We start from the raw sequence: 27,838 nt of genomic DNA, 5'->3' as shown, positions 1-27,838 counted from the left end.
AGAGCTTTAACCAGATACACAGCCTGAAAGAACACCACACCATTCACCGCAAGGAGAAACCATTCACATGTTATGTGTGTGGATGAGGATTTAGCTGTGTGTCCAAACTGGAGAGACACAAGGACACCGGCACCATGGAGAAACCATGGAAATGTGGGGATTGTGGGAAGGGATTCAGTTACCCTTCCGAACTGGAAATGCATCGACGCGCTCACACTGGGGAGAGGCCGTTCACCTGCTCCACCTGTGGGAAGGGATTCACTCAGTCATCCAGCCTGCTGACACACCAGTATGTTCACACTGATCAGACACCTTTCAAATGTTCTGACTGTGAGAAGGCATTTAAAAGCAAAAAGTATCTGCTGAGGCACCAACACATTCACAGTGAGGAGAAGCCATTCACCTGCCCCTTGTGTGGGAAGGGATTCACTGCTACATCCAACCTGCAGAAACACCAACGAGTTCACACTGACAAGAGACCCTTTAAATGTCCAGACTGCAGGAAGTGCTTTAAAACCTCCGGTGAAATGACGTGTCATCAACGTGTTCACACTGATGAGAGACCATTCAGATGCTCTCACTGTGGGACTGGCTTCAGGCGATCATCTGAACTCACTGTACACCAGCGAATTCACACTGGAGAGAGGCCATACAGCTGCTCTGTGTGTGGGAAGAACTTCATTCAGTCATACCACCTGCTGAAACACCAGCAAATTCATTCCGATATAAAACCTTTTAAATGTTTTGACTGTGAGCAGAGCTTTAAAAGCAGCAAAAATCTTGTGATGCACCAACGAGTTCACACTGGGGAGAGACCGTTCACCTGCTGTGTGTGTGGGAAGGGATTCACTCAGTCATACAACCTGTTGAAACATCAGCGGATTCACTCTGATATAAAACATTATAAATATTTTGATTTTGAGCAGAACATTAAAAGTAGCAATGACCTAATGATACACCAGCAAGTTCACACTGGAGAGAGACTGTTCACCTGTTCCGAGTGTGCGAATGTATTCACTGACTTACAGCAAATGCTCAGACACCAGCAATTTCATGAGTGTGTGCAGGGGTTGGATTCAACTGCTTTTACTGCTGTTAATCACATTGAGGACTGAATGTGTGGGTTAATCCTGAGGTGTGTAAGAAATGTGTCCCAGCCACTCTCTTCCATGGATCAGAGCTCCTTATCTGGGTAGAGAAAACAGGTCCACTCTGGGTTGTCACCCGGCAAGTTGCTGTGGAAGCTTTCTTCATAAGGAGAGAGGGAAGGACAGAGAGCCCTGTTCTGTTAATTTTCAAGGAATTTTTTTTACATCTTATGAAGATTATTAGATAGTGATTGTTTACAGATTGATTGAGATTGATATAGAACTGTGAGCTATTCCTGATCACAAGTGACTATTCCCAGTCTGAAAACGTCTCTGATCTGAAGTTTCCAAATGTTTTTGTGGCATTTGAGTTTTCAGATGAAAAGCACTGACAATAACAAAACATAGAACATTACAGCGCAGAACAGGCCCTTCGGCCCACGATGTTGCGCCGACCAGTTGAAAAACAATGACCCACTAACCTAAACCAATCCCTTTCCATCCATAAACCTATCCACGGATCTCTTAAACGCCCCCAAACTAGGCGCATTTACAACCGCAGCAGGCAGGGCATTCCAATCCCTCACCACCCTCTGGGTAAAGAACCTACCCCTGACATCCGTCCTATAACTACCCCCCCTTAATTTAAAGCCATGCCCCCTCATGCTAGATTTCTCCATCAGAGGAAAAAGGCTATCACTGTCCACCCTATCTAAACCTCTAATCATCTTATATGTTTCAATAAGGTCCCCTCTTAGCCGCCTTCTTTCCAGCGAAAACAACCCCAAATCCCTCAGTCTCTCCTCATAGGACTTCCCCTCCATACCAGGCAACATCCTGGTAAACCTCCTCTGCACCCTCTCCAAAGCCTCCACATCCTTCCTGTAATGTGGGGACCAGAACTGCACACAGTACTCCAAGTGCGGCCGCACCAGAGTTGTGTACAGTTGCAACATGACGCTGCGACTCCTAAATTCAATCCCCCTACCAATAAACGCCAAGACACCGTATGCCTTCTTAACAACCCTATCTACTTGATTCCCAACTTTCAGGGATCTATGTACACATACACCTAGATCCCTCTGTTCATCCACACTATTCAAAGTCCTCCCGTTAGCCCTATACTCAACACATCTGTTATTCCTATCAAAGTGAATTACCTCACACTTCTCCGCATTAAACTCCATCCGCCACCTCTCAGCCCAGCTCTGCAACCTGTCCAAGTCTTCCTGCAAACTATGACATCCTTCCTCACAATCTACCACACCTCTGACTTTGGTGTCATCAGCAAATTTACTAATCCACCCAACTATACCCTCATCCAGATCATTAATAAAAATTACAAACAGCAGCGGCCCCAAAACAGATCCCTGAGGCACACCACTCGTAACCGAACTCAGTTACTAACCGTAACAGTTAGTATTTATCCAGTAGCAGGTTAAAATGTACCAAGACCCTTCACAGACAGTAAGAAGCTGGATTGAAAAGGTAAGGAGGCAAATTTAGGAGGGATTTCCATCCTTTAGGACCTCAGCTGGTGAAAGTATAAGTGAAGTGAAGCCAGTTGGGGGAGCTGAAGAAGGTCAGGACGTGTTATTTTGTTGTCTCCTGAGACGTGGGCATCACTGGAAAGGCCAGAACTTATTACCCATCCCTTATTGTCCTTGAACTGAGTGGCTTGCTCGGCTCTAGACTCAACCACATTGCTGTGAGTCCAGAGTCACACGTAGGCCAGACCAGATAAGGATGGCACATTTCCTTCTCTAAAGGAACTTAGTAAAGTTTTACAACAATTGATGATAACTAACGTGGACATCATTACTGAGACTAGCTTTAGAATTCCAGATTCATTAACTGAATTGGGGATTTGAACCCATGTCCCCAGAGCATTAGGCTGGACTTCAAGATGACTATTCCAGAAGTGGACATGGTTAACAGCTTCATGTTTTGAGGTGTCCAGATCACCAACAACCTGTCCTGGTCCCTCCACACTAACACTATAGTTAAGAAACCCAACCAACACCTCTGCTTTCTCAGGAGGCTAAGAAAATTTGGCATGTCTGCTACAACTCTCATTAGCTTTTACAGATGCATCATAGAAAGCATTCAAGTCTGAGATCACAGACCAACCAACTCAAGAACACCTTCTTCTCTACTGCCATCAGACTCTTGAATGGACCTACCTTGCATTAAGCTTTTCTCTACACCAGAATTATAGGGAGTGGGATAGCTTGATCTTGGAATTGGACATAGCTCGGCACAACATTGAGGGCCAAAGGGCCTGTACTGTGCTGTAATGTTCTATGTTCTAGCTATGACTCTAACACTATTTTCTGCACTGTCTCCTTTCTTTTTCCCTGATGTACTTTACAAACAATATGTTTTGTTTGTATGTTGTGCAAGAAACAATACTTTTCACTGTATCCCAATATAGGTGACAATAATAAATCCAATCAAAGACATTACCACTATGTCACCTTCTTCCCTAATTGGAGGAGGGCAGGGAGGTTGGAAGGTTAAGGGGCTAGTGGAGGTTCCAGAGGCTGTCTATCATGGAGAAAGTGGCTGCCTCTATGGAGCTTCAAGTACGATTCTGACTTACCTCCATGCAGGTCATGACCATAAACTGTAAACTTCCAGCCCTTGTCCATTCTTACATCCCGAGAACCAGCTCCCCCTCTCTCTGGCTTTGTGCTGATTATCAATCCGGCTGGGAGCCACTGGGTGGATGAGTGGGTGAAGGAATGTTCAATGCACATGAAGGAGATTGGGTGTGTTTCCCCATTTTTGTTTTGTTCACTTTTCCAATATTTATTTATTTCCATTTTTAACCAAAAGATATTCAAGTTGTAACACTGAAATCCAAAGGAGTTTAAATCTGTTAAAATCAATCCCCATTCAGTACACAGGAGGACTGGACCCAATTTTTTATAGTATAAATAAACACAAATCTTACAAGATGTTTATCAGGGGAATTGTTTTTCTGTGAGACCAGGGACGGTCAAACTCTGTCCCAAAGTTCAGATTAGGGCCCTGAGCCTGGGCTATGGGGCCACACACATGGAGCATCATTCACGGATGTCCTTCACCCCTGATTTAAATCACTCCACCATTGGTGGTCATGCCTTCAGATGCCTGGACCCTAAGCTCTGGAATTTCCTCCCTAAACCTCTCCACCTTTCCACTTCATTTTCCTTCCTAAAGACTGTCCTTATAACCAATCTCTTTGTATCATCTGACGCAATATGTCCTTTTGTTCCTGTGAAACTGCTTAGGACATGTTATTAAATGAAAAACTCTACATAAATATAAGTTGTTGTTCGAGTTCAGTGAGATCTGTTTGCTCACTGTGCGAGTGAATCTGTATAAATGTAACTCAGGTGGACACAGTTTATTAGAACTGACCTGGGGAGAAGAAAGCTCTGAACTAACCACTGGACTTTCTGTTCTAACTTGCTTTTACACCTGAAGCTAAATGTTTTCCAGACACACTGGCTACCTACGGAAGAAATCTGAAATTTTAAACACCACCCCCCCTTAAATAAGAAATATATATATATACACATTGATATTGAGTACATGGCTATCATTACAATTTTTTTTATTCATTTGTGGGACATGGTCATCATTGGCTGGCCAGCATTTATTGCCCATCCCTAGTTGCCCTTGGTGAGCATCTAACAGTCAACCACATTGCTGTGGCTTTGGTGTCACTTGGAAGCCAGACCAGGTAATGATGGCAGATTTCTTTCCCTCAAGGACATTTGTGAACATATATGCAGATATATGAATTAGGAGTAGGCCACTCAGCCCCTTGAGTCTGGTTTGCCATTCAGTAAGCTCATGTCTGATCTGATTGTAATCTCAGTTCCAAAGCCCCTGATAACTTTTCACCCTCTTATTTATTGTTATGATCTTTGACCAGACTCTGGGACGTGAGGGAAAATCCAATTAGGGACAATCAACATTTTTGATTAAAATAAAGGTTGTGATTCAAGACAGACAACAAGTAGGACAGTAGCACAGTGGTTAGCACTGCTGCCTCATCACCCAGGGCCAAGGTTCGATTCCTTGTCCTGACACAGTCAAGGATTTGTGTACATCCACTCCCAGTCACTGTGTTCCTGCACCCTGTTTAAAACTGTCCCATTTTGTTTATTCTGCCTCTCCACATTCTTCCTTCCAAAATCTATCACTGACTAAATCACTTTGGGATGTTCTGAGGGTGTGAAAGGTTCTGAACAAGAAATTTCTTTCTCTTTCACAGCTGATTTAAGGCGGTAGATTTTGCTTCAAAGATTAAATTGGGATTGATTTCAGAGTTAATTATTTGACTGATCAGGAAGAATTAAGAGGAAAGATCAGGTCCTTTAAGGTACATTGCAGGCTTGGTAGTTCAGTCAGCTCCACTCTCAGTTCAGGAGAACTCAGCAACTTCACATACTGTCCACAGGGGAGTTCCTCTGCTGCATAGAATCCCTACAGTGCAGGAGGAGGCCATTCGGCACCGAGTCTGCATTGACCACAATCGCACCCAGGCCCCATCCCCATAACCCCACCTTTCTAATCCTCTGACACTAACAGGCAATTCAGCATGGCCACACATCTTTGTGCTGTGGGAGGGAACCACAGCACTTGGAGGAAACCCATGCAGACACAAGGAGAATGTGCAAACTCCATGCAGATAGTGACCCGAGCCTGGAGTTGAAGCCGGCGCTGCGAGGTAGAAGTGCTGACCACAATGCAACCGTGCAATGGGACCAACATTCGTGTTTTAACTAACGTCACTGTGGATTAATCAGACTGCTGTTTGTGGAATCTTACTGTGCACAAACTGACTGCTGGGATCAGTAATAACTTATATTTATATTATTATATTATATTAATAACTTGCATTGGTGATGGCCTGGTGGTGCTGCCGCTAGACTATTGTTAATGTTCTGGGAACCCAGGTTTGAATCCCACCACGACAGGTGCTGGAATTTGAATTCAATAAAAAAAAAACCTGGAATTAAGGATCTACTGATGGCCATGAAACAATTGTCGATTATTGGAAAAACCCATCTTGTTCACTAATGTCCTTTAGGGAAGGAAATGTGCCGTCCTTACCTGGTCTGGCCTACACGTGACTCCAGGCCCACTGCAATGTGGTTGACCCTCAACTGCCCACCAATTAGGGATGGAGAATTATTGCTGGCCAGCCAGAGACACCCAAGTTACACAAATTAAAACTAAACATGTTTACTGTGGGGGTGGGGTGAGTGTGGGAGGCTGGTCAGGAATGGATTGAATCATTCCGTTTAAAGGTAACAGGCATGGATGAGGGTTTCAGCAGCAGGTGGGGTGCACGGGCTACATGATGGAGACTGAAATATCTGATATTAGTGATGGTGTGGAAATGTGGTCAGAAACTCATCTTGGGGTCAAATCTGACATTGAGATTGTGAAGGGTGTGGGACAGCCTCAGACAGTTCCGAGGAAGATGGATGTGCTCAGTTGTTAGGGAATGGGATTTGTAACGGTGACCGAAGACAATCGCTTTGATCTTCTCAATTTTTAACTGGAGGAAATTTCTACTCATTCAGTACTGAATGTGGGAGAAGCAGTTTGATAATTTAGTAACAGTGGAGGAATGGAGAGGGATGAGGGTGAGTTACAGCTGGGTGTTATCAGTGTACATGGGAAATTTCACACGGTGCTTTCGAATGATGTCACTTAATGGCAGCATGTGGATGAGAAATAGGAGGGACCACAGATAGATCCTTGGGGAACATCAAGTTCAGGGGCCTTGGAGAGGAAAAGGAAGCTGGAGAGGAGGTCAAAGATTGATTTTTCAGAATGTGTGGTGACAGTGGATTTAAAGGTGAGAAGGATTAGGACCACAAGTAAACAGTATCAATTAATATAGAGAAGGCAAATGGTCAGCAGCTTAGTGTGAATAGGGTCAATAGAACATAAGGGTCATGGGGGTTGTGGGGTGGGGTCATGCACAAGCTGAGTTCTGACAGGGCATAAGAGACAGATGGGAGGGAAACTGGAGAAAAATGTGAGTTCCAGACTTAGTTAAGGATAGTTTGGCCCGGTGGGCTTGTGGAAGGAAGGGAAGCAGCAGAGGCAGCTGACCAGATTGTCTCCATGTTAGTGCCAAAAAGTTCCACGAGCCTCTCACACTTGTTGTTGGTGAGCATGGACGAGACAGGGGAGAGAATTTCAAAAGGAACAAACTGTAACAGCTATTAAAAAAGATTCAGCACAGTGTATTTTACACAAACTATTTTCTTAAGCAAAAAATATTAGCCCCTGTAACTGGGCTGGGGTTTGAAAAAGAACAGAAAAAGACTCCAATGAATTCATTGACTGAAGTTACTCACAAAGTTGCTGGTGTCTCAGCAGGTGGAATGACGGAGTGAATCCCTTTCTACATTCCACAGTCTTTTCTTGGTTTGAATTTGCTGGTGTACAGTGAGTTTGGATGATCGCCTGAACCCAGTCCCAGAGCTGGAGCACCTGAACGGTCTCTCATCAATGTGAATTCGCTGATGGAACATCAGATCTCAACGTCTTTTATAACATTTACCACAGTCCAGATATTGGAAAAGTCTCTCCTCAGTGCGAACACATTGATGGGACATCAGATTCTCAAAACCTTTAAAGCACTTAAGCATTTAAATGGTCTCTTGTTGTAAACTCGCTGGTGTCTCAACATCTGGGATGAATCAGTGAATCCTTTCCCACACTTGGGGCAGGTGAACGGTTTTCCAAAGTGTGGACTCGCTGGTGCTTCAACAGGTTGGATAAATCATTGAATCCTTTCCCACACACATTATAACTGAATGGCCTCTCCCCAGTGTCTCAGCAGGCTGGATAAATCACTGAATCCCTTCCCACACTTAGAACAAGTGAAAGGTTTCTCCCCAGTGTGACCTTGTTGATGAGTTTCTAGCTGAGACGGGCAACAAAATGACTCCTCACAATCCCTGCGTTTCCATAGTTTCTTCGTGTGAACATGTTTATGTTGCCACAAGCCTGATGATCGATTGAAGCCTCATCTACACACAGAACAGGTGTATGGTTTCTCCCCACTCTGAATGGTGCTTTTTCCTTCCATGTTCAAGACTCAATGATATTCAGTTCCAATAACTTGGGTGAACTTATCAGACCCTGGTGTGATGTTTCGTTTCCTGTTCCCCAAATACAAAACTTCCCCTTTTAAGGCCCTATCAAATTGATTTAAAACAGAAAGAAAATGAGTGAGACAGAACCAAAAAAAACACAAAGGCAGGTTTTAAAATTGAGCTGAATGAATCAGGTAACTTGTGGGGCCGGCACTAGGAAAGAGCGACTATGAAAGTTGCCTCCTTCTGCTCTGTAGGAATTCTATGAGACTCGGACGTTGTCATGAGGGAATAGGTTTTGGAGAACAGTATTTGCTTCCTTTTCATTCCTGCGCTGTCACTGCTCTGTCTGATCAATAAGACATTGGGACTCAGAGGGATGATGTAGTTTGATGGATAGGTCGTCTCCATTCTGAACAATGGGGAACTCAGGAGCAGCATTGTGTACTATCTACAAGATGCACTCCAGAAATTCATCTTAGCACCTTCCAACCCACAACCACTTCCATCTAAAAGGACAAGGGCAGCAGAGACAATGGGAACGCCACCAACTGCAAGCTCCACTCCAAACCACTCACCATCCTGACTTGGAAATATATCGCATTCCTTCGCAGTCACAAGGTCAAAATCTTGGAATTCCCTCCCTACCAGCAGCATGGATGTACCTACACCATATGGACTGCAGTGGTTCAGATCCCAACAAACATGGTGTCTGCACCTGCGCGCTGCTGCACATTGCCCCTTACAAAGATATCGGCCGGACATGCGAACTGATGAACATTACTACCGACAGAACAGCATCAGTCAGAATCCAACACTTGTAATCACTTGTGAACTTGCTGATGCCAATCCAACAGGAGAAAAACCCTCTGACCCTCCCACTTCACCAACTGTCAGAATGAACATGGTTCTGTCCTGGGTGTGATTAACAGCAGAATCCAACACTTGTAATCACTTGTGAACTCGCTGGTGTGTCCGCATGTTCGATAACTGAGTGAATCCCTTCCCACAATCAGAGCAGGTGAATGGCCTCTCCCCAGTGTGAACTCGCTGGTGTCTCCTCAGGTCAGATGAATCACTGAATCGCTTCCTGCGCTGGGAGCAGATGAACGACCTCAGCCCAGCATGAACTCGCTCGTGTTTCCTGAGGTCAGATGAATGGCTGAATTGCTTCTCACACTCAGAACAGGAGAATGGCTTCTCCCCAGTGTGGACTCGTATGTGCGTCCGCAGGATGGATGAATTACTGAATTCCTTCCCACACACACAGCAAGTGAATGGTTGCTCCCCAGTGTGAATTCGCTGGTGTGACTGTAGGTGGGATAACTGGGTGAATCCCTTCTCACAATTAGGACAGACAAATGGTCTCTCTCCAGTGTGAATTCGCTGGTGTGTCTGTAAGATGGATGGGTTACGGAATCCCTTCCCACAAACAGGGCAGATGAATGGCTTTTCCCCTGTGTGACAACGTCGATGAATTTCCAGGTGAGACGGGCAACGCAAACATTTCCCACAATCTCCACATTTCCATGGTTTCTCCATGGTGTCGATGTCCTTGTGTCTCTCCAAGTCTGACAATCAGTTGAAGCCTCGTTCACACATACAACCCATGTGCAGTCTCTCCCTGCTGTGAATGATGTGATGTTTCTTCAGCCAACGTAACTGATTAAAATGTCTTTCACAGTCACCGCATTGTACACTCTCAGTCAGGTGTCTTTCTCTGTATTATTCCAGTCACACTGATATTAAAATCTCTCACAGCAGACAAAAACTGAAGGTTGATGATATTCAGCTCCTGATGAATGGAATGACTCTGTCAGATCCTGATGTGCTGTCTACTTTGAGTGTTCTGTCTGCGATATTGCCTCTCCTAATATATTGTAAAAGAATTTACAAACGTTATCAGATACAGTACAGGGTAGAAATTCAGAACAGAATTTTAATTGCTAAGGAACATTCATTCTTCTCTCATTTATTGAAGGCTGTAAATATCTGGACCACATACTCTCTATTCACATTCTGCTGTATTCAATACACACCCAATAACACTATGATCTATAATTATACAGTACTCTATCACATGATTAGAGATACACAGAACTGTTAGGGAGTATTTTATTTCAAAAGTGTTGCTGACCTGAAACTCTCTGCCGACTAGCTTGTTTGAAGTAGAAGAGGAGAATAATTTCAGAATTAAATTGAAGGGGCTCTTCAAGGAAATAAACGTGTAGGGGGAATGGGGATGTAGAGAAGATATGGGAGTGACTAGATTGTCCTCCAGAGTGTTAGCATGAGCCCAAGTTACTGAATGGACACTTTGTGTCATAATGACTCTGCTGGAAATGCATATTGCAGCTGCAGCGGAATAATACAAGGTTAGAAGTAACTACTGTATTTTATTACAAATACAGATCTAATCAGTACCATATTGCAAGACTAGACATCTCTGGCTTATCTTAATTTACTGTCCCCTTAAAAGTCAGCCAACTCCTGGAGAAACTATCTCTTTAATTGTGAACATTAGGAAAGAGATCATCCTTTTACCCAGACAAATAAATGTGTCAAACTGAGGGAGTGAAAGAATGTCAATGTCTCTGATAGAGAGAGTCCTGGGCCAACCTTTCCAGAGTCTGCAGCCTCCCTGGATTCACTTCCTTACCCTTCAGTTGCTGCAAGTCCCCAATTTCCCTCAGAATGAGAATAGAAATGGAAAGAGGGAGAAAAGAAAGTGTTTTACTCACAAATGAAGGCGACAGGAGGAGGTTTTAGTCTGTTGTGGACCTCAATCTGAGTGTCACAAAGACCTGATTGGATGGAGGACCAGAGTCCTTCCGGTCCTCCAACTTCTCCCATTGGTCAACACCCCAGCACGAGGGTCAGGAGGCGGGCTAACCCGCACATGAGCAACCGCCCCTCTCCCTTGGACATGCGCAGTCCCGGGCCGGGGGGGGGGGAGGGGGAGATCACCGAGCGGCTTCTCGCTCTGGCCGGAGCCGCCAGCCGCTTGTCTGGAAACCTTGGCTCGAAGAGGGGCAGGGGTGGGGGTGGGGCACCAGGGTCTGCGCGCTTGCGCACTGACTTTCTATGACGTCATCACAGAAGAGACTGATTCTTATTGGGTGATTCAGACAGGCTCCATTGTCGACGTCACAATGCGGAAGTTGGATTGATTCAGATTTCAGGTTCAGATTCCCTCCTCTGGGCAACATCTGGGAGGAAGTCAGTGTCTCCCCCTTTCCATTTCTATTCTCATTCTGGGGGAAACTGGGGACCTGCAGCAACTGAAGGGTAAGGAAGTGAATCCAGGGAGGGTGCAGACTCTGGAAAGGTTGGCCCAGGTTTCTCTCTCTCTTAAAGACATTGGCATCCTTTGTAGTGTTCCACAGGGACTAGAAATGACTGTTCTGAATTTCTATCTTGTTCTGACAGTGATGACTTTTGTAAATTCTTTTTACAGGATATTAGAAGGAGACGATTTGCCGATAGAAATCTCAAGATCGAACAGTCACTCAATTCATGGGAACTGAATGTCATCAGTTTTGAATCTGGAACCAGAAACGTTTATCTTTTTGACTTGGGTGAACAATTTGGTGTGAACAGTAAAGCATAGAGGCACGTGGAACCAAAGTGACAGTGTTCCAGTGCACATTTCGTGAAAACTGCAGGAGAGACAGAAAGACACTCAGATCATGGAAAAACCATGGCAATGTGGCGACTGTGAAAAGTCATTCCGTTCCCCATCGGTGCTGGAAATTCATCGACGCATTCACACTGGGGAGAGGCCATTCACCTGCTCCAATTGTGGGAAAGGGTTCACTCGGTTATCGATCTTGCTGACACACCAGCGAGTTCACACAGGGGAGAGGCCCTTCACCTGCTCTGATTGTGGGAAGGGATTCACTCAGTCATCACACTTGCTGATACACCAGCGAGTTCACAATGGAGAGAAGCCATTCACTTGTCCCGTGTGTGAGAAGGGATTCAGCGATTCATCCACCCTGCAGACACACCAGAGAGTTCACACTGGGGAGAGGCCATTCATCTGCTCCATGTGTGGTAAAGGATTTGCTCAGTCATCCAACCTATATTCACACCAGCGAGTTCACACCGGAGAAAGACCATTCCCCTGCTCTGTGTGTGGGAAGGGATTCAGTAACTCTGCCAACCTGCTGAGACACCAGCAACTTCACACTGGGGAGGCTTCCTTCACCTGCTTTGAGTGTGGTAAAGGATTCAGTGATTCATCCAATCTGTTTTCACACCAGCGAACTCACACTGGGGAGAGGCCATTCACCTGCTTTCTGTGTGGGAAGGGATTTAGTCAGGCATCCAGCCTGCAGACACACCAGCGAGTTCACACCGGGGAGAGACCATTCACCTGCTCTGTGTGCGGCAAGGGATTCAGTGATTCGTCCAACCTGATTTCACACCAGCGAGTTCACACTGGGGAGAGGCCATTTAACTGCATTGTGTGTCAGAAGGGATTCAGTCGATTCTCCAACCTGCTGACACACCAGCGACTTCACACTGGGGAGAGGCCGTTCACCTGCACTGAATGTGGAAAGGGATTCACACGGTCATCCCACCTGCTGAGACACCAGCGAGTTCACAAGTGATTACAAGCATTGGATTTTGCTGTTAATCACACCCAGGACTGAACCACGTTCATTCTGACAGTGGGTGAAGTGGGAGGGTCGGAGGGTTTCTTTCTGCTGGACTGGCAGGTCTCAGGACTTTGTTTCCAGTGGGCTGTTGCTCTTTGAGCCTGGGAGAGCACATCTCCACTGAAATAATCCACAAAAACTGGTGAAGGAGATTTATTTTAGCCTAGATTATAAATAGTGTTTTCCCTACCACTACAGGTAGATCTAAAATAAATACATTTCTCTCTGTTCCATTGAGTCTACAAGCACAGTGCCAGGCCAGTCGGCTCAATCAGTCTGTGTCAGTATTTATGACCCTCCACCCACCCCTCTTCATCTCCCCCCATCAGCATATCCTTCTATTCCTTTATCCCTCATGTATGTATCCAGCTTCCCCTTCAATGTATTCATGCTGTTCACCTCAACCACTCGCTGTGGTAGCGAGTTCCACATTCTCACCACTCGCTGGGCCAAGAGGTTTCTCACTGAACTCCCTATTAGATAATTAAATCTCTGAAAATGTACTCTGCATTTATAACAAAAAGGATGAATTGTCCACGTGGGTAGAGATAAATGTCTGTCCTGATAGACATTAGAGAGATTTAGTTGAAAGGTGACCGAGGCTGGGATCTAAATATTGAAGGGTAATTGACATAACGGAATAGCAGGAAAGTGACGGGATCTCTCCCATTGATTAACAACGACGTTAGTTCAGTACAGAGAGACCATCTTAGCCTGAAAGATCAGGATGAGGAATGGGTTTGGGTCGAGATAAGAAATAGAAAAGATATGAGGTCTCTTGTGGGAGTAATTAATGGCCCCTTACCAAAGTTACACAACTGATTTATTTATATGTAGTATATTTATTTATTAGTGTCACAAACTGGCTTACATTAACTCTGCAATGAAGTTACTGTGAAAATCCCCTAGTCACCACAGCCCAGCGCCTGTTTGGGGACACTGAGGGAGAATTTAGTGTGGCCAGGGTGCCCCACCAGCACGTCTTTCGGACTATGGGAGGAAACCGCAGCACCCAGAGGAAATCTGTGCAGACGCAGGGAGAACGTGCAGACACAGACAGTGACCCAAGCCGGGAATGGACCACGGGTCCCTGGTGCCATGAGGCAGCAGTGCTAACTACTGTGCCACCGTGCTGCCCTAAGATACTATATTACGCTGCACATAAACAAAATAAATACCTGATCAAAAAGGACTCAGAAAAAGTACAAACTTATAAATCTCAACCCCTTTTCACAAATACAGATCAAATACTTCATCATTTTCTCATTATTTTGTTCTGATTATTCAAATAGTATCTCTATTAATCTCAGAGATAATATTATTTTGTTCCATGACTTCATATAAACTAACATTTGAAGCTTATACATTGTTTTAGAACTGTATTTACACAAATCTTCACCCAAAGCATTCCAAAGACTCGTCCACAAACTGAAATATATGCAGACTTCAAAGTTGTACAAACAGAACACTTTTAAGAGCGTAAGAAATAGGAGCAGGAGTAGGCCATCTAACCCTTCGAGCCTGCCCCGCCATTCAATAAGATCATTGCTGATCTGAAGTGGATCAGTTCCACTTTCCCGCTTTCTCCCCATAACCCTTAATTCCCCTGTCTGTCAAAAACCTATCTACCCGTGTCTTAAATATATTTAGCGAGGCAGCCTCCACCACTTCAATGGGCAGAGAATTCCAGAGATTTACCACCCTTTGAGTGAAGAAGTTCCTCCTCAACTCCGATCTAAACTGCACCCCCCCTTATCTTGAGGCTGTGCCCTCTAGTCCTACTGTCCCCTCTAAGCGGGAAGAATGTCTCTACCTCTACCCTATCCATCCCCTTCATTATCTTATACATCTCTATAAGATCCCCCCTCATCATTCTAAACTCCAACGAGTACAGACCCAGTCTATTTTTTAAACTTGTTTTTTTTCTATTTAATTCATGATCATTAGCCTTTAAAGTCAATAGTTTCTTTGCAAATTTTCAGGCTTTTTTTGCTTCTTCCAAAATCTTTGCAGTATTCAGTTCACTGACTCCCTAAACTTCAAAACCTGGACATTTTATAAATAATTTATTGCTAATCATTTGGCTTTTTTTCTGTAATTTATAGACCGGATTAATAAAGTTTATTTATTAGTGTCAAAGTATTAACACTGCAACGAAGTTAATGAAAATCCCCCCGGACGACACACTCCTGCCCCTGTTCGGTTACACCGAGGGAGAATTTAGCATGACCAATGCACCCTAACCAGTACGTCTTTCGGACAGTGGGAGGAAACTGGATGAATTCCACGTAGACGCAGGGAGAATGTGCAGACTCTACACAGTGACCCAAGCCAGGAATTGAACCTGGGTCCCTGGCACTGTGAGGCAGCAGTGCTCACCACAGTGACACCATGTCGCCCAAATATTCATGCTCCATAACGTTGCCCCAAACCGCTGGAGAATCATCTCAAGCGAACAATACGAAATATACAATGACTGTGGATCCAATAAAAGCTTAATTTCACTCAGAATTTCAAAGAACAAAGAACAACACAGCACAGGAAACAGGCCCTTCGGCCCAACAAGCCCACGCTGCCATTTTAACATTCTGAGTTCCCTCCTCTACTCATGACCCTTGTCTACGCCTGTTGGGGAAGATTGAGGGAAGACTAATTTAGGGACAATTTGTTACACCAATCAGCCTAAGAGCAGACCTTTGGGGTGTGGGAGGAAACCGGAGCACCCGGAGAAAACCCACGCAATCACAGGGAGAATGCGCAAACTCCCACAGACACCGGCCCAAATCTATATATCTGCACAGCAAACAGTGATAGTCACTGAGCTGTCATGTTGCCCGTCAGTTTAAGCGTACACTAACAACGTGAAGCACTAGGCAACTCTCGAAGCAACATCCAAGAGCAGCCCTCGCATGACCCACCGCATGTATGACCCTTGTTGGACAACAAGGCAGACCGAATCCCCTGTGGATGTAAAAAATAGACATCAATCAACATACACAGCTTATACAGACATTTACGGAAGATCCCCAGAACATAGAACACTACAGCACAAACAGGCCCTTCGGCCCACAAGTTGCACCGATCACATCTATACCTACCAATCCATAGAACTATCTGTAACTTCCAATCCCATTAGATCTCATATAGTCATCCAGAAGTCTTTTAAAAGACTCCAGCGAGTTCGCCTCTACCACCACCGACGGCAGCCGATTCCATTCACTCACCACCCTCTGAGTGAAAAACTTACACCTAACATCTCCTCTGTACTTGCTTCCCAGCACCTTAAACCTGTGTCCTCTCGTAGCGACCATTTCAGCCCTGGGAAATAGCCTCCGAGAATCCACCCGATCTATTCCTGTCAACATTTTATAAACCTCCATCAGATCACCTCTCATCCTTCGTCTCTCCAGGGAGAAGAGACCGAGCTCCCTCAACCTATCTTCATAAGGCATGCCTCCCAATCCAGGCAACATCCTTGTAAATCTCCTCTGCACCATCTCAATAGCCTCCACATCCTTCCTGTAGTGAGGCGACCAGAACTGCGCACAGTACTCCAAGTGGGGACTGACAAGGGTCTTATAAAGTTGCAGCATTACCTCCCGACTCCTAAACTCAATCCCTCGATTAATGAAGGCAAACGTAAGACAGGTGAGCCATAAAATATGTTGGATGGTCCACAGGAATCTATTGATTCCCAGAAATGTCCTGAGGCTCTTGATCCTTATTTAGAACAATGGGCAATAAATGCTGTACCAGCCAGTGGCACCCACATTCCAGGAGTAAAGAAATGTTGACATTGTCGGTGGGGAGAGAATAGAGTCAACGTTCGGAGTCTAGATTACCTTTCATCAGAGGGGTCTGAACCCGCTTCTGTTTTTGTAAATGTTGACATTGTTTATTAACCAAGGGATTCATCGAATAACAAATTTCGTTCCACTCAGAGTCAGTCGCAATTCAGTTTTGACAAACAATATTTTTATTTTCTCCAATTTGGCACAAACAATTTCAATGAGCTCTTGAAGATCCCACAAATCAGACTTCTAAACTACACACATGTGAATGCAGTAAGCGATTAAAACAAGTGATTATGATTTCATTTTGATATTTTAAAGGTATTAACTGTATTGTTAAAGTGTGCGCTTTAGCCAGGAGCAAGTTGCCCCAAGGCCTGATGGATTTCCAGAGAGAACCACATTCTTAGGAAACAATGAAACCTCGGAATGTTCTTCTCATCGGGAATTGCGAGCAGTAAGGTTCTCAGGGCTGCTTACGAACAGAGTTATTCCCTATCTAGATAAGACACAAGAATGTACATTAGTCTGATGGGACCAGTGACGTGGAAGAAAACGGTGGAAAAATGAACTTTGACCTGAACATCTGAGGTTGCTAAGCAGTGGAAGAAGTGGAGTCACTGATACAGGGGGAAGGAAACATAAGAACCTAAGAAATAGGAGCAGGAGTAGGCCATCTAGCCCTTCGAGCCTGCCCCGCCATTCAATAAGATCATGGCTGATCTGTCGCGGCTCAGTTCCACCTTCCCGCCCTCTCCCCATAACCCTTAATCCCCTCTCTTATCAAAAACCCATCAACCCGCGTCTTAAAAATATTTAGCGAGGCAGCCTCCACCACTTCAACGGGCAGAGAATTCCAGAGATTCACCACCCTTTGAGTGAAGAAGTTCCTCCTCAACTTCGTTCTAAACCGCCCCCCCTTTATCTTGAGGCTGTGCCCCCTAGTCCTACTGTCTTTTTTGAGCGGGAAGAGTCTCTCCACCTCTATCCTATCCATCCCATTCATCATCTTATACGTCTCAATGAGATCTCCCCTCATTCTTCTAAACTCCAACGAGTACAAGCCTAGTTTATTCAGCCTCTCCTCATAGCTCAACCCCCTCAACTCCGGTATCAGCCTAGTAAACCTCCTCTGCACTCCCTCCAAGGCCAAAATATCTTTGCGCAGGTGCGGCGCCCAAAACTGCACACAGTACTCCAGCTGCGGCCTCACCAATGCCCTATACAGCTGCAGCAAGACCTCCCTACTTTTATATTCAATCCCCTTCGCTATGAAGGCCAGCATCCCATTCGCCTTCCTGACCACCTGCTGCACCTGCAAGCTGGGTTTTTGCGACTCATGCACAAGGACCCCCAGGTCCCTCTGCACCGTCGCCTGCTGCAGTTTTTCGCCCCGTAAGTAATAGTCCTTCCTACCATTATTCCTACCAAAGTGGACCACCTCACACTTGCCAACATTAAATTCCATTTGCCATTTCCTGGCCCATTCACCCAGCCTATCTAGATCCTTCTGCAGACTCTCCACACCCTCCGCACAATTTGCCGTTCCCCCAATCTTGGTGTCATCAGCAAATTTCGACACCCTACACTTGGTTCCCTCCTCCAGATCATCTATATAAATGGTAAATAGCTGAGGCCCCAGCACCGACCCCTGGGGCACTCCACTAGTCACCATCCGCCAATCCGAATAGCACCCGTTGACCCCCACTCTCTGCCTCCTATTTGACAACCAATCCTCTATCCACGCTAACACCTTACCCCCAACTCCATGTCCCTCGACCTTCTGCAATAACCTCTTGTAACATCCAGGTTCAATGAATAACCATCCTGTAAGAGGGTATAATGCAATTGTCTAAAGTACGTGACAGATGTTATTATGATTTAAGTATATTGAAGATTGATTCAAAGCTAATGATAGGTGGGAGAATTTGATAAGAAAAATGTATAATTGATTTATCCTAAACTGTATTGGTCAAAGTTTATTGGAGATGTCAGTCTGCTTTCCCTCTGGAGAGACCTCGGACTTTTCGATAATCTCTTCCTGCACTGAGCTGGTGAAATAAAAGATACATCTTTAAATTGGGAAAATGGCTTTCGTGAGTCTTTGTATTCGCTGAAGTTTTGGCGATGCCCGGCCACCTCGTAAACCCCACTCACGGAGGGTTGGAGGGTTTCTTTCTGTTGGACTGGCCTGTTATGTGCCTTTGCTTCCAGTGGGTTGATGCTCTTTGAGCCTGGGAGAGCACATTTCCCACTGAAATGATTCACAAAAGCTGATGAAGGACATTTATCCTGGATAGTAAACAGTGTTTCTCCTACCTCTGCAGCTAGATCTAAACTAAATGCAGAAAGAATTGGAAAATTGCAGCAGGTTTGACTGTGGAGAGAGAAACAGAATTAGTATTTTGCTATTATTCAAAATGAAGAGAGAGACCAATACAATAATTGGCTGGAGGCCCATTTCCCACTGAGTTCTCCAGCACCTTCCTGTCTCTCTATTACTGCGACGCCCAGGGCAGTTTTCCAACTGGGGCACAGGCCTCATTATTCTCAGCTAAATTCAGCCCTCAGCTCCATCGCCTGGCTATCATTGAGACAAGCAACAGAGAGACAGAAAGGTGCCCCAGGCTCAGACGGGAAGTCAAAACTCGGGGCTTTAGATGAATTATTAGGATCTCTGAAATGATCAATAATTTAAAGAAATGAATGTAAACCCATTGAGTAAAAAACCACAAGACAAAACTTCAAGTTTCATGAATTTTACTCTGACAAAACTGGAAGCAACAATGAATAAACACTTCTTGTAGAAACACAAGCTGTAAAATTAAACTTTGCCCTTTTACTCTTGACGCACTCAAATATCCCATTCAATGGTTCTGTTTTACTCTGGAATGTTGATGTTAATTCTCCAGGAATGATTCCGACAAGGTGACTCCCCAAGAGTGTATTTCCACTGTTTTCCTTCTCCAGTCTGGCAAACTTTAGTCTTAGAACTGAATTTCACAGTGATGGTTTTAACACAAGCAAGGTGAATCTTCCAGTCTTGTTTCACAATTGTGACCAACATTTGACATTGGAGCAGAAGTTGGCCCTTTGAGTCCGCTCCCACCATTTACTGAGATCATGGCTGATCTGGTTGTGTTGCATTCCACACTGTCATTCTCCAGCTGATACTTTACATTCCCTTATCCAACAAAAATTGGTACAAAGGCAAAATTCTGCTGCTGCTTAGGGTGAGAGGGGCGAGGTATAATTCGGATATTAGAGGGAGGTTTTTCACACAGAGGGTTGTGGGAGTATGGAATACTCTGCCAAGCAAGGTGGTGGACTCAAGCACACTGGATTTGTTTAAGAGTTACTTAGACAGGCACATGAGCGGGATGGAGATGGAGGGATATAGGAGACTGTTTTAAACAAGGTTCAGGAGCCTTGGGATGTCCCTGGGAATCAACTAATTCCTCTGGACCTTCCAACATATTTTCTGGCTCACTAGTTTTACTTTTGAGCTTCTGGGGATTCCCTTGAATGTTTGTATAAGGATGTGCATGGTATTGATGTTTTTCTCTTTTAATCCACAGGTGTTGTCCAACAAGGGGCATACACGCAGTGGGTTGTACGAGGGCTGCTCTTGGTTGTTTCGAGAGTAGCCTAGTACTTCACGTCGTTAGTGTGTACTTAAACTGGACCAGATGCTGGGCAACACAACAGCTCAGTGACTATCACTGTTTGCTGTGCAGATACATGGATTTGGGCCAGTGTCTGTGGGAGTTTGCACATTCTCCCTGTACTTGCGTGGGTTTACGTGATTCGGTCTGCCTTGTTGTCCACCAAGGGGCATACACACGGTGGGTCGTGCGTGGGCTGCTCTTGGATGTTGCTTCGAGAGTCGCCTAGTGCTTCACGTCGTTAGTGTACGCTTAAACTGGACCAGATGCTGGGCAACACGACAGCTCAGTGACTATCACTGTTTGCTGTCCAGTTACATGGATTTGGGCCGGTGTCTGTGGGAGTTTGCACATTCTCCCCGTGCTTGCGTGGGTTTTCTCCGGGTGCTCCGGTTTCCTCCCACACCCCAAAGATGTGCTCTTAGGCTGATTGGTGTAACAAATTGTCCCTAGTCTCCCCTCAATCTGGTTTCCAATCTGGAGTGCCATAAGTGCAGACAAGGGTCATGGGTGGAAGAGGGGACTCACAATGTAGAAATGGGTGGCGTGGGCTCGATGGACCGAAGGGCCTGTTTCCCAGGCTGTGTTGTTCCTTGTTCTTTGCTGGAACCTGAAACTGAAACAGAAAATGCTGGATAATCTCAGCAAGTCTGACAGCATCTATAGGGCGGGAATAGAGACAGCATTTTGAGTCAGGGTGACTCTTTGTCAGAGGTGAATACACGGAAAAATTGGACAAAATTTATCCTGTGAGGGTTAAGAATTTGGAAACAATCTATTAAACCTTCTCTGAACCACTTCCAATGCATTTGTATCATTTCTTAACAAAACTGCAGCCAGTGTTCGAGATGCAGCCTCAGCAATGCCCTGTAGAACCAAAGCAGAACATCTATGTTCAATTTCTCTCGTAATAAAGGATAGCGCTACATTCGAACAGGGAGCAGAAAGAAACGCTCTGACCCTCCCCATTGACTAACTGTGAGAATGAACAAAATGCAGTCCTGGATGTAACTGAGAGCAGGAACAATAACAGCTGAATCCAAACCCCTGTGATCTTGTTGGTGCCTCAGCAGCTGTGATGAAATTCTGAACCCTTTTTATACACTGAGCAGGTTTCTCCCCAGTGTAACCTCACTGATGTCTCAGCAGGTGGGATAACTGAGTGAATTCCTTCCCACACTGAGAGCAGGTGAACGGCCTCTCCCCATGTGAACTCGCTGGTGTCTCCGCAGGTTGGATAACTGACTGAAACCCTTCCCACACTGAGAGCAGGTAAACGGCTTCTCCCCACTGTGAACTCGCTGCTGTGTCCGCAGGTGGAATTGTCGAGTGAATCCCTTCCCACACTGAGAGCAGGTGAATGGCCTCTCCCCAGTGTGAATGCGCTGATGTGTTTGCAGGTCAGATAACTGGTTGAATCCCTTCTCACACTGAGAGCAGGTGAATGGCCTCTCCCCAGTGTGAACTCGCTGGTGTTTCTGGAAGGCAGAGGACACAGCAAATCCCTTTCCACACTCAGAGCAGATGAATGGCCTCTCCCCAGTGTGAACTCGCTGGTGTATCTGCAGGTCGGATAACCGAGTGAATCTCTTCTCACACTGAGAGCAGGTGAATGGTCTCTCCCCAGTGTGAACGCGCTGATGTGTCCACAGATTGGATAACTGGTTGAATCCCTTCCCACACTGAGAGCAGGTGAAGGGCCTCTCCCCTGTGTGAACGCGCTGGTGTCTCTGCAGGCTGGATGACCAAGTGAATCCCTTCCCACACTGAGAGCAGGTGAATGGTTTCTCCCCAGTGTGAACTCGCTGGTGTGTCCGCAGGTGGGAAAAACAAATGAATCCCTCCCCACACTGAGAGCAGATGAACGGCCTCTCCCCAGTGTGGCTGCGCCGATGAGCATCCAGCAGAGATGGGAATCTGTATCTCTTCCCACAGTCCGCACATTTCCATGGTTTCTCCATGGTGCAGGTGTCCCTGCCTCTCTCTTGTGTGGACAATCAGTTGAAGCCTCGTCCACACACAGAACACGTGTACAGTCTCTCCCTGCTGTGAACGGTGTGATATTTATTCAGGCTGTGTAACTGGTTAAAGCTCTTCAGTCAGTGCACGGGAACACTCTCACTTGAATTTGGCAGCGTGTTGTTGCTTTTCCAGTCACACTGACGTTTGAAATCTTTTCAAATCGACAAACCGGGCAACAATTTCTCCTTCCAGATTCAATGGCTGATGATATTCAGGTCCCACAGAATATGCTTCTGCCAGAACTAGACGTGACGTTTGTGATTTCAGCCTGTGATTCCTCTTTCAATATCCTGTAAAACAAATTGACACAAGTCATCAGTGTCAGCACAGGATAGAAATTCAGAACAGACAATTCCAGTTTCTATGGAACATTCTTTCCTCTCTCATTCCCTAAAATCTGTGAATCTTTATCCCATGCACTCTCCCTCCATTCTCACTCTGCTGTATCTAATATTCACCCTCCCAATTCTCCTGAAGATGCTGATTGAGGCTGAGTGACAGATCCATGCTCACTGCTTCCTGTCCTGGACACACAGAGAGCTGAAAATCTCCATGCAGGCTGCCAGACAGATCTATGTTTGTCTGACTGGATTAAAAATGTGTGGAATATACAGACTGGATTCACTTCCTTACCCTTCAGTTGCTGCAGGTCCCCAATTTCCCCCAGAATGAGAAATGGAAAGGGGGAAACATTGATTTCCTCCCAGATGTTGCCCAGAGGAGGAAGTTTCACTCTGAAGCTCATTGACCAACTTCCGCATTGTGAGGTCACAATGGAACCCTGCCTGAATCAGCCAATAGGAATCACTCTGCTCTGCGGTGACGTTTTGGGGTTCCAGTGCGCAGGCCCGGGCGCTTGGAGCCCCGCCCCCACCCATTGTTCCCGTCTCCAACCCGGGCCCCCGCCCACTGGCCCCTCCCTTCCCGGGCGCCCCGCCCCCACTCATTGTCCCCTCCCGGGTGCCCCGCCCCCACCCGTTTTTTCCCCCCCCCCCGGGTGCCCCGCCCCCACCCATTATTCCCCTCCCCCTCCCGGGAGCCCCGCCCCCACCCGTTGTTCCCCTCCCCCTCCTCGAGCCAAGGTTTCCAGACAAGCGGCTGGCGGCTCCGCCCAGAGCGAGAAGCCTCTCGGTTCTCTCCCCATACCGCCCCCCCCCGGCCAGGGATTGCGCATGTCCAAGGGAGAGGGGGAAGATGCGCATGTGTAGGGGAAACCCCACTCGCTGACAGACATGCTGAGGTTTTCACCAATGGGAAGAGTGGGAGGACCGGAAGGACACTGGTCCGCCAGCCAATCAGAGCCTCCCCATTGTCTGAATGCGGAAGTTGGATAAGGAGCTCATTCCTGCCCAGGAAAGGTGCTGCTGTTCTCTCTCTGAATGGAGACTGAGCTTCAGACTGACTCAAACTTCATCCTGTCTACAACATCTGTGAGTAAAACACTTTCTTTTCTCCCCCCTTTCCATTTCTATTCTCATTCTGGGGGAAATTGGGGACCTGCAGCAACTGAAGGGAAAGGAAGTGAATCCAGGGAGGGAGCAGATTCTGGAAAGGTTGGCCCAGGTCTTTCTCTCTCTTAAAGACATTGATATCCTTTACTCCCTCAGCCTGACACATTTATTCATCTGGCTAAAAGATCCCTTTCCTAATATTCACAATTAAAGGACTGGTTTTCCCCAGGAAATGGCTGAAATTTAAAAGAACAATAAATGAATATAGGACAGAGATATGCCTAGTGTTGTTATATTGTAGATTTGGTATATTATTTATGGTTCTGTTCACAAAGTGCATTTATTATTATTTCTCATTTTGTAATGTAGCACTGAAGCTATGTTACATAGTTTCACTCATCAAATCATTACAGCACAGAAAGAGTCCATTCAGTAACTTGAATCCATGCCAACTCTTTGTCGACAATCCAGTCAGTTGCATTCCCTTTCTATATTCCCTTTCCCCTGCAAGTTTATTTCCTTCATGTGTCCATCTAATTTATGAAATATATTAAAGGGGACAGTAAACTAATATAGGACAGAGATGTGTCTGATTTTTTTAAAAATTCATCTTTGTTGTAGGCTGGGCCAGCATTTATTGCCCATCCCTAATTGCCCTCAAACTGAATGGGTCGCCAGGCCATTTCAGAGGATGCTTGAGAGTCAAGTACATTGCTGTGGCTCTGGTGTCACATACAGGCCAGACTTGGTAAGGACAGTAGATTCCCTTCTCTAAAGTACATTAATGAACCAGATGGTCGCCTCACTACAAGAAGGACGAGGAAGCATTGGAGAGAGTGCAGAGGAGATTTACCAGGATGCTGCCTGGTTTGGAGGGTAGATCTTCTGAGGAAAGGTTGAGGGAGCTGGGGCTTTTCTCTTTGGAGTGGAGGAGGATGAGAGGTGACTTAATCAAGGTTTATAAGATGAGAGGGATTGATAGAGATTATTTCCTTGGGTGGATGTAGCTGTTACTAGGGGGCATAACTATAAGGTTCATGGTGGGAGATATAGGAGGGATGTCCGAGGTAGATTCTTCACTTAGAGAGTGGTTGGGCTGTGGAATACACTGCCTGCTCTGATAGTGGAGTCGGACACCTTAGGAACTTTCAAGCGGTTATTGGATAGGCACGTGGAGCACACCAGAATTGTAGGGAGTGGGATAGCTTGATCTTGGGATTGGACATAGCTCGGCACAACATTGCGGGCCAAAGGCCCTGTACTGTGCTGTACTGTTCTATGGATTTTTCTGGCCAACCAACAATGGTTTCATAGTCATCAGTAGACTCTTCATTCTAGATTTTGTTTTTAAATTCAGATTCCACCATCTGCCGCAGCAGGATTTGAACCTGGGTCCCCCAGAACATTAGCTGAGTTTCTGGATTAATAGTCTAGCGATAATACCAGTAGGCTATCAACTGCCATGTTGTTATATGGTACAGATTAGATATATTGTTACCGCTCTGTAACAAAATATGCTCATTACATCTGGTTATGTAATTTTGGACTGTAGCTATATTACATATTTCCAGAAATCTCTTCCCTCAGAGAATTGTTAGGATCTAGATTTCTCTTCCATGGGGACCAGTGGAGGGATTGAATATATTCAAGGATGAGTTAGAATAACAAGGGAGTCAATAAATTTTGGGAACAGACTGGAAAATGGAGAGAAAGCTGAGATGAGGAAGGATTTCTTCACTCAAGGATGTGCTGATGTTTAGGATTCTCTACCCCAGAGGACTATTGAGCTTCTGTCATCAAGAATGTTCGAGAGAGGGATCGATAGGTTTCTAGATATTGAAGATATCGATGGATACGGGGGACAGTGTGGGGAAAGTAATGCAGAGGTAGATCAACCAATAATCCCAATGAATGTTTGAGCAGACTCGATGGGCTGAATGCTGACTGCAGCTCCTGTTTGTTATGATGTGTGTGTCCAGGACAGGAAGCAGTGAGCATGGATCTGTCCATCAGCACCTTCAGGAGAATTGGGAGGGTGAATATTAGATACAGCAGAGTGAGAATGGAGGGAGAATGTGTGGGATGGAGATTTACAGCTTTTGGGGAATGAAAGTGGAAAGAACGTTCATCAGGATCATAGTATTGCTACATCTTATCAACTGTCCCTGAGCTTTCACAGTGAATCCCACTTCTGAGGACCCCCTTATCCCTGACTTGTCTGTACTGCTGTCAGTCTCACAAAGCAGCTCCCTGTGTGCTGATACGGGAGGCCCTGTGAGGCGTGTTTAATGTTCCATGATTGTGTCTTTAATGAATGCTCCATAGAAATGAGAAATGTAGATTTGAATTTTGATCGTATTCTGAACTGCGATTTTTTTTTGCTAAATTGACTTACAGGATATCAGACAAGGAGAAATCAGACAGAAATCGCCAACGTCACAGCTAAATCTGACAGAGTGACTCAATTTCCTGGGACCTGAATATCATCGGCCTTTGAGTCTAGCAGGAGAAATACTTGTTTGGCCTCAAAAGATTGTAAACATCACTGACTAGAAATGCACTGAGATACACACAAACCCGAGAGAGAGTGTTCCAGTGCACTGAGTGTGGAAAGAGCTTTAACCAGTTACACAGCCTGAAAATACATCGCAGCGTTCACAGCGGGGAGAGAGTGTACCCGTGTTCTGTGTGAGATTTAACTGATTGTTTAACCTGGAGAGTCACACCCGCACCATGGAGAAACCGTGGGAATGTGGGGAGTGTGGGAAGAGATACAAAATCCCATCTGAGCTGGAAATTCATCAACGCAGTCACAGCGGGGAGAGGCCATTCACCTGCTCTGTGTGTGGGAAGGGATTCACTCAGTTACCCGGACTGCAGAAACACAATCTCACTCACACCCAGGAGAGACCCTTTAAATGCTCTGACTGTGGGAAGGGTTTCAAAAGCTCTCGGTATCTGATGTCTCACCGGCGCGTTCACACTGAGGACAGACCCTTCAGCTGCTCTCACTGCTCAAAGAGGTTTAGAACATTGTACAACCTGCAGAGACACCAGCGAGTTCACACCGGGGAGAGGCCGTTCACCTGCTCGGTGTGTGGGAAGGGATTCACTCATCCATCCCACCTGCTCAGACACAATTTCACTCACACCAACGAGAGACCCTTTAAATGTTCTGACTGTGGGAGTGGTTTCAAAAGCTCTGGAGAGCTGGTGTCCCACCAGCGCACTCACACTGAGGAGAGACCGTTCGGCTGCTCTCACTGCGCCAAGAGATTCAGAACATCGTCCAACCTGCAGACACACCAGCGAGTTCACACCGGGGAGAGACCATTCACCTGCTCTGTGTGTGAGAGGGGATTCACTCAGTTGTCCAGCTTGCTGAAACACAATCTCTCTCACACCCAGGAGAGACCCTTTAAATGCTCTGGCTGTGGGGGAAGCTTTGAAAGTTCTGGAGAGCTGGTGTCCCACCAGTGTATTCAGACTGAGGAGAGACCATTCGGCTGCCCTCACTGCACAAAGAGATTTAAAACATCATCCAACCTGCAGACACACCAGCGAGTTCACACCAGGGAAAGGCCGTTCACCTGCTCGGTGTGTGGGAAGGGATTCACTCATTCATCGAACCTGCGCACACACAGTCTCACTCACACCAACGAGAGACCCTTTAAATGCTCTGACTGTGGGAGTGGATTCAAAAGCTCTCAGGAACTGATGATCCACCAGCGTGTTCACACTGAGGAGAGACCGTTCCGCTGCTCTTACTGCTCAAAGAGATTTAAAACATCATCCAACCTGCGGGTACACCAGCGCACTCACACTGAGGACAGACCATTCACCTGCTGTGTGTGTGGGAAGGGATTCACTCACTCATCCAGCTTGCTGAGACACAGAGCCACTCACTCCGAGGAGAGCCCCTTTAAATGCTCTGCCTGAGAGGCCGGTTTCAGAAGCTCTGAGGAGCTGATGATCCCCGAGCACATTCATAAGAACATAAGAAATAGGAGCAGGAGTAGGCCATCTAGCCCTTCGAGCCTGC

The 27,838-nt window shown here is 45.9% G+C and overlaps 2 protein-coding genes across 3 annotated transcripts; one reads left to right on the top strand and one right to left on the bottom strand.

Annotated features, from left to right (window-relative positions):
- Positions 1-116: 116 nt before the first annotated feature.
- LOC145362533 (uncharacterized) lies at positions 117-27,838 on the top strand. 2 transcript variants are annotated; one of them, XM_080218556.1, is made up of 2 exons: positions 117-871; positions 11,958-12,819. In XM_080218556.1, exons 1-2 carry the CDS (start codon positions 135-137, stop codon positions 12,817-12,819), a joined length of 1,599 nt encoding a protein of 532 aa, XP_080074682.1. In that variant the 5' UTR covers positions 117-134. The 2 variants fall into 2 exon arrangements, with proteins under 2 accessions (XP_080074682.1, XP_080074681.1); XM_080218555.1 differs by lacking the exon at positions 117-871 and adding an exon at positions 26,613-27,838 and having other exon boundaries at positions 11,871-12,815.
- LOC145362316 (uncharacterized) lies at positions 14,263-22,612 on the bottom strand. Its single transcript, XM_080218395.1, has 2 exons — positions 21,502-22,612; positions 14,263-14,295 (listed from the first exon to the last, which is right to left on the bottom strand). The coding sequence occupies exons 1-2, from the start codon at positions 22,282-22,284 to the stop codon at positions 14,263-14,265; spliced, it is 816 nt and encodes a 271-aa protein (XP_080074521.1). The 5' UTR covers positions 22,285-22,612.

The sequence above is a fragment of the Carcharhinus amblyrhynchos genome, unplaced genomic scaffold (assembly GCF_965287045.1).
Source record: "Carcharhinus amblyrhynchos unplaced genomic scaffold, sCarAmb.v2.hapA scaffold_38, whole genome shotgun sequence".
Taxonomy (NCBI): Eukaryota; Metazoa; Chordata; class Chondrichthyes; order Carcharhiniformes; family Carcharhinidae; genus Carcharhinus; species Carcharhinus amblyrhynchos.
Note: the sequence above shows the minus strand (reverse complement) of the source record. Positions and strands in the feature narration are given on the sequence as shown.

What these genes read in the sequence shown, in the direction of transcription:
- LOC145362533 (XM_080218555.1), top strand. Translation starts at nt 11,893, where the DNA reads ATGGAAAAACCATGGCAATGTGGCGACTGTGAAAAGTCATTCCGTTCC. An exon ending in AGACACCAGCGAGTTCACAA is followed by an intron (nt 12,816 to 26,612) that starts GTGATTACAAGC and finishes ACGCAGTCACAG; the next exon opens with CGGGGAGAGGCCATTCACCT.
- LOC145362316 (XM_080218395.1), bottom strand. Translation starts at nt 22,284, where the DNA reads ATGGAGAAACCATGGAAATGTGCGGACTGTGGGAAGAGATACAGATTC. An exon ending in GCCGTTCACCTGCTCTCAGT is followed by an intron (nt 14,296 to 21,501) that starts GTGGGAAGGAAT and finishes CATATATTTCAG; the next exon opens with TTTGTGGACGAGTCTTTGGA.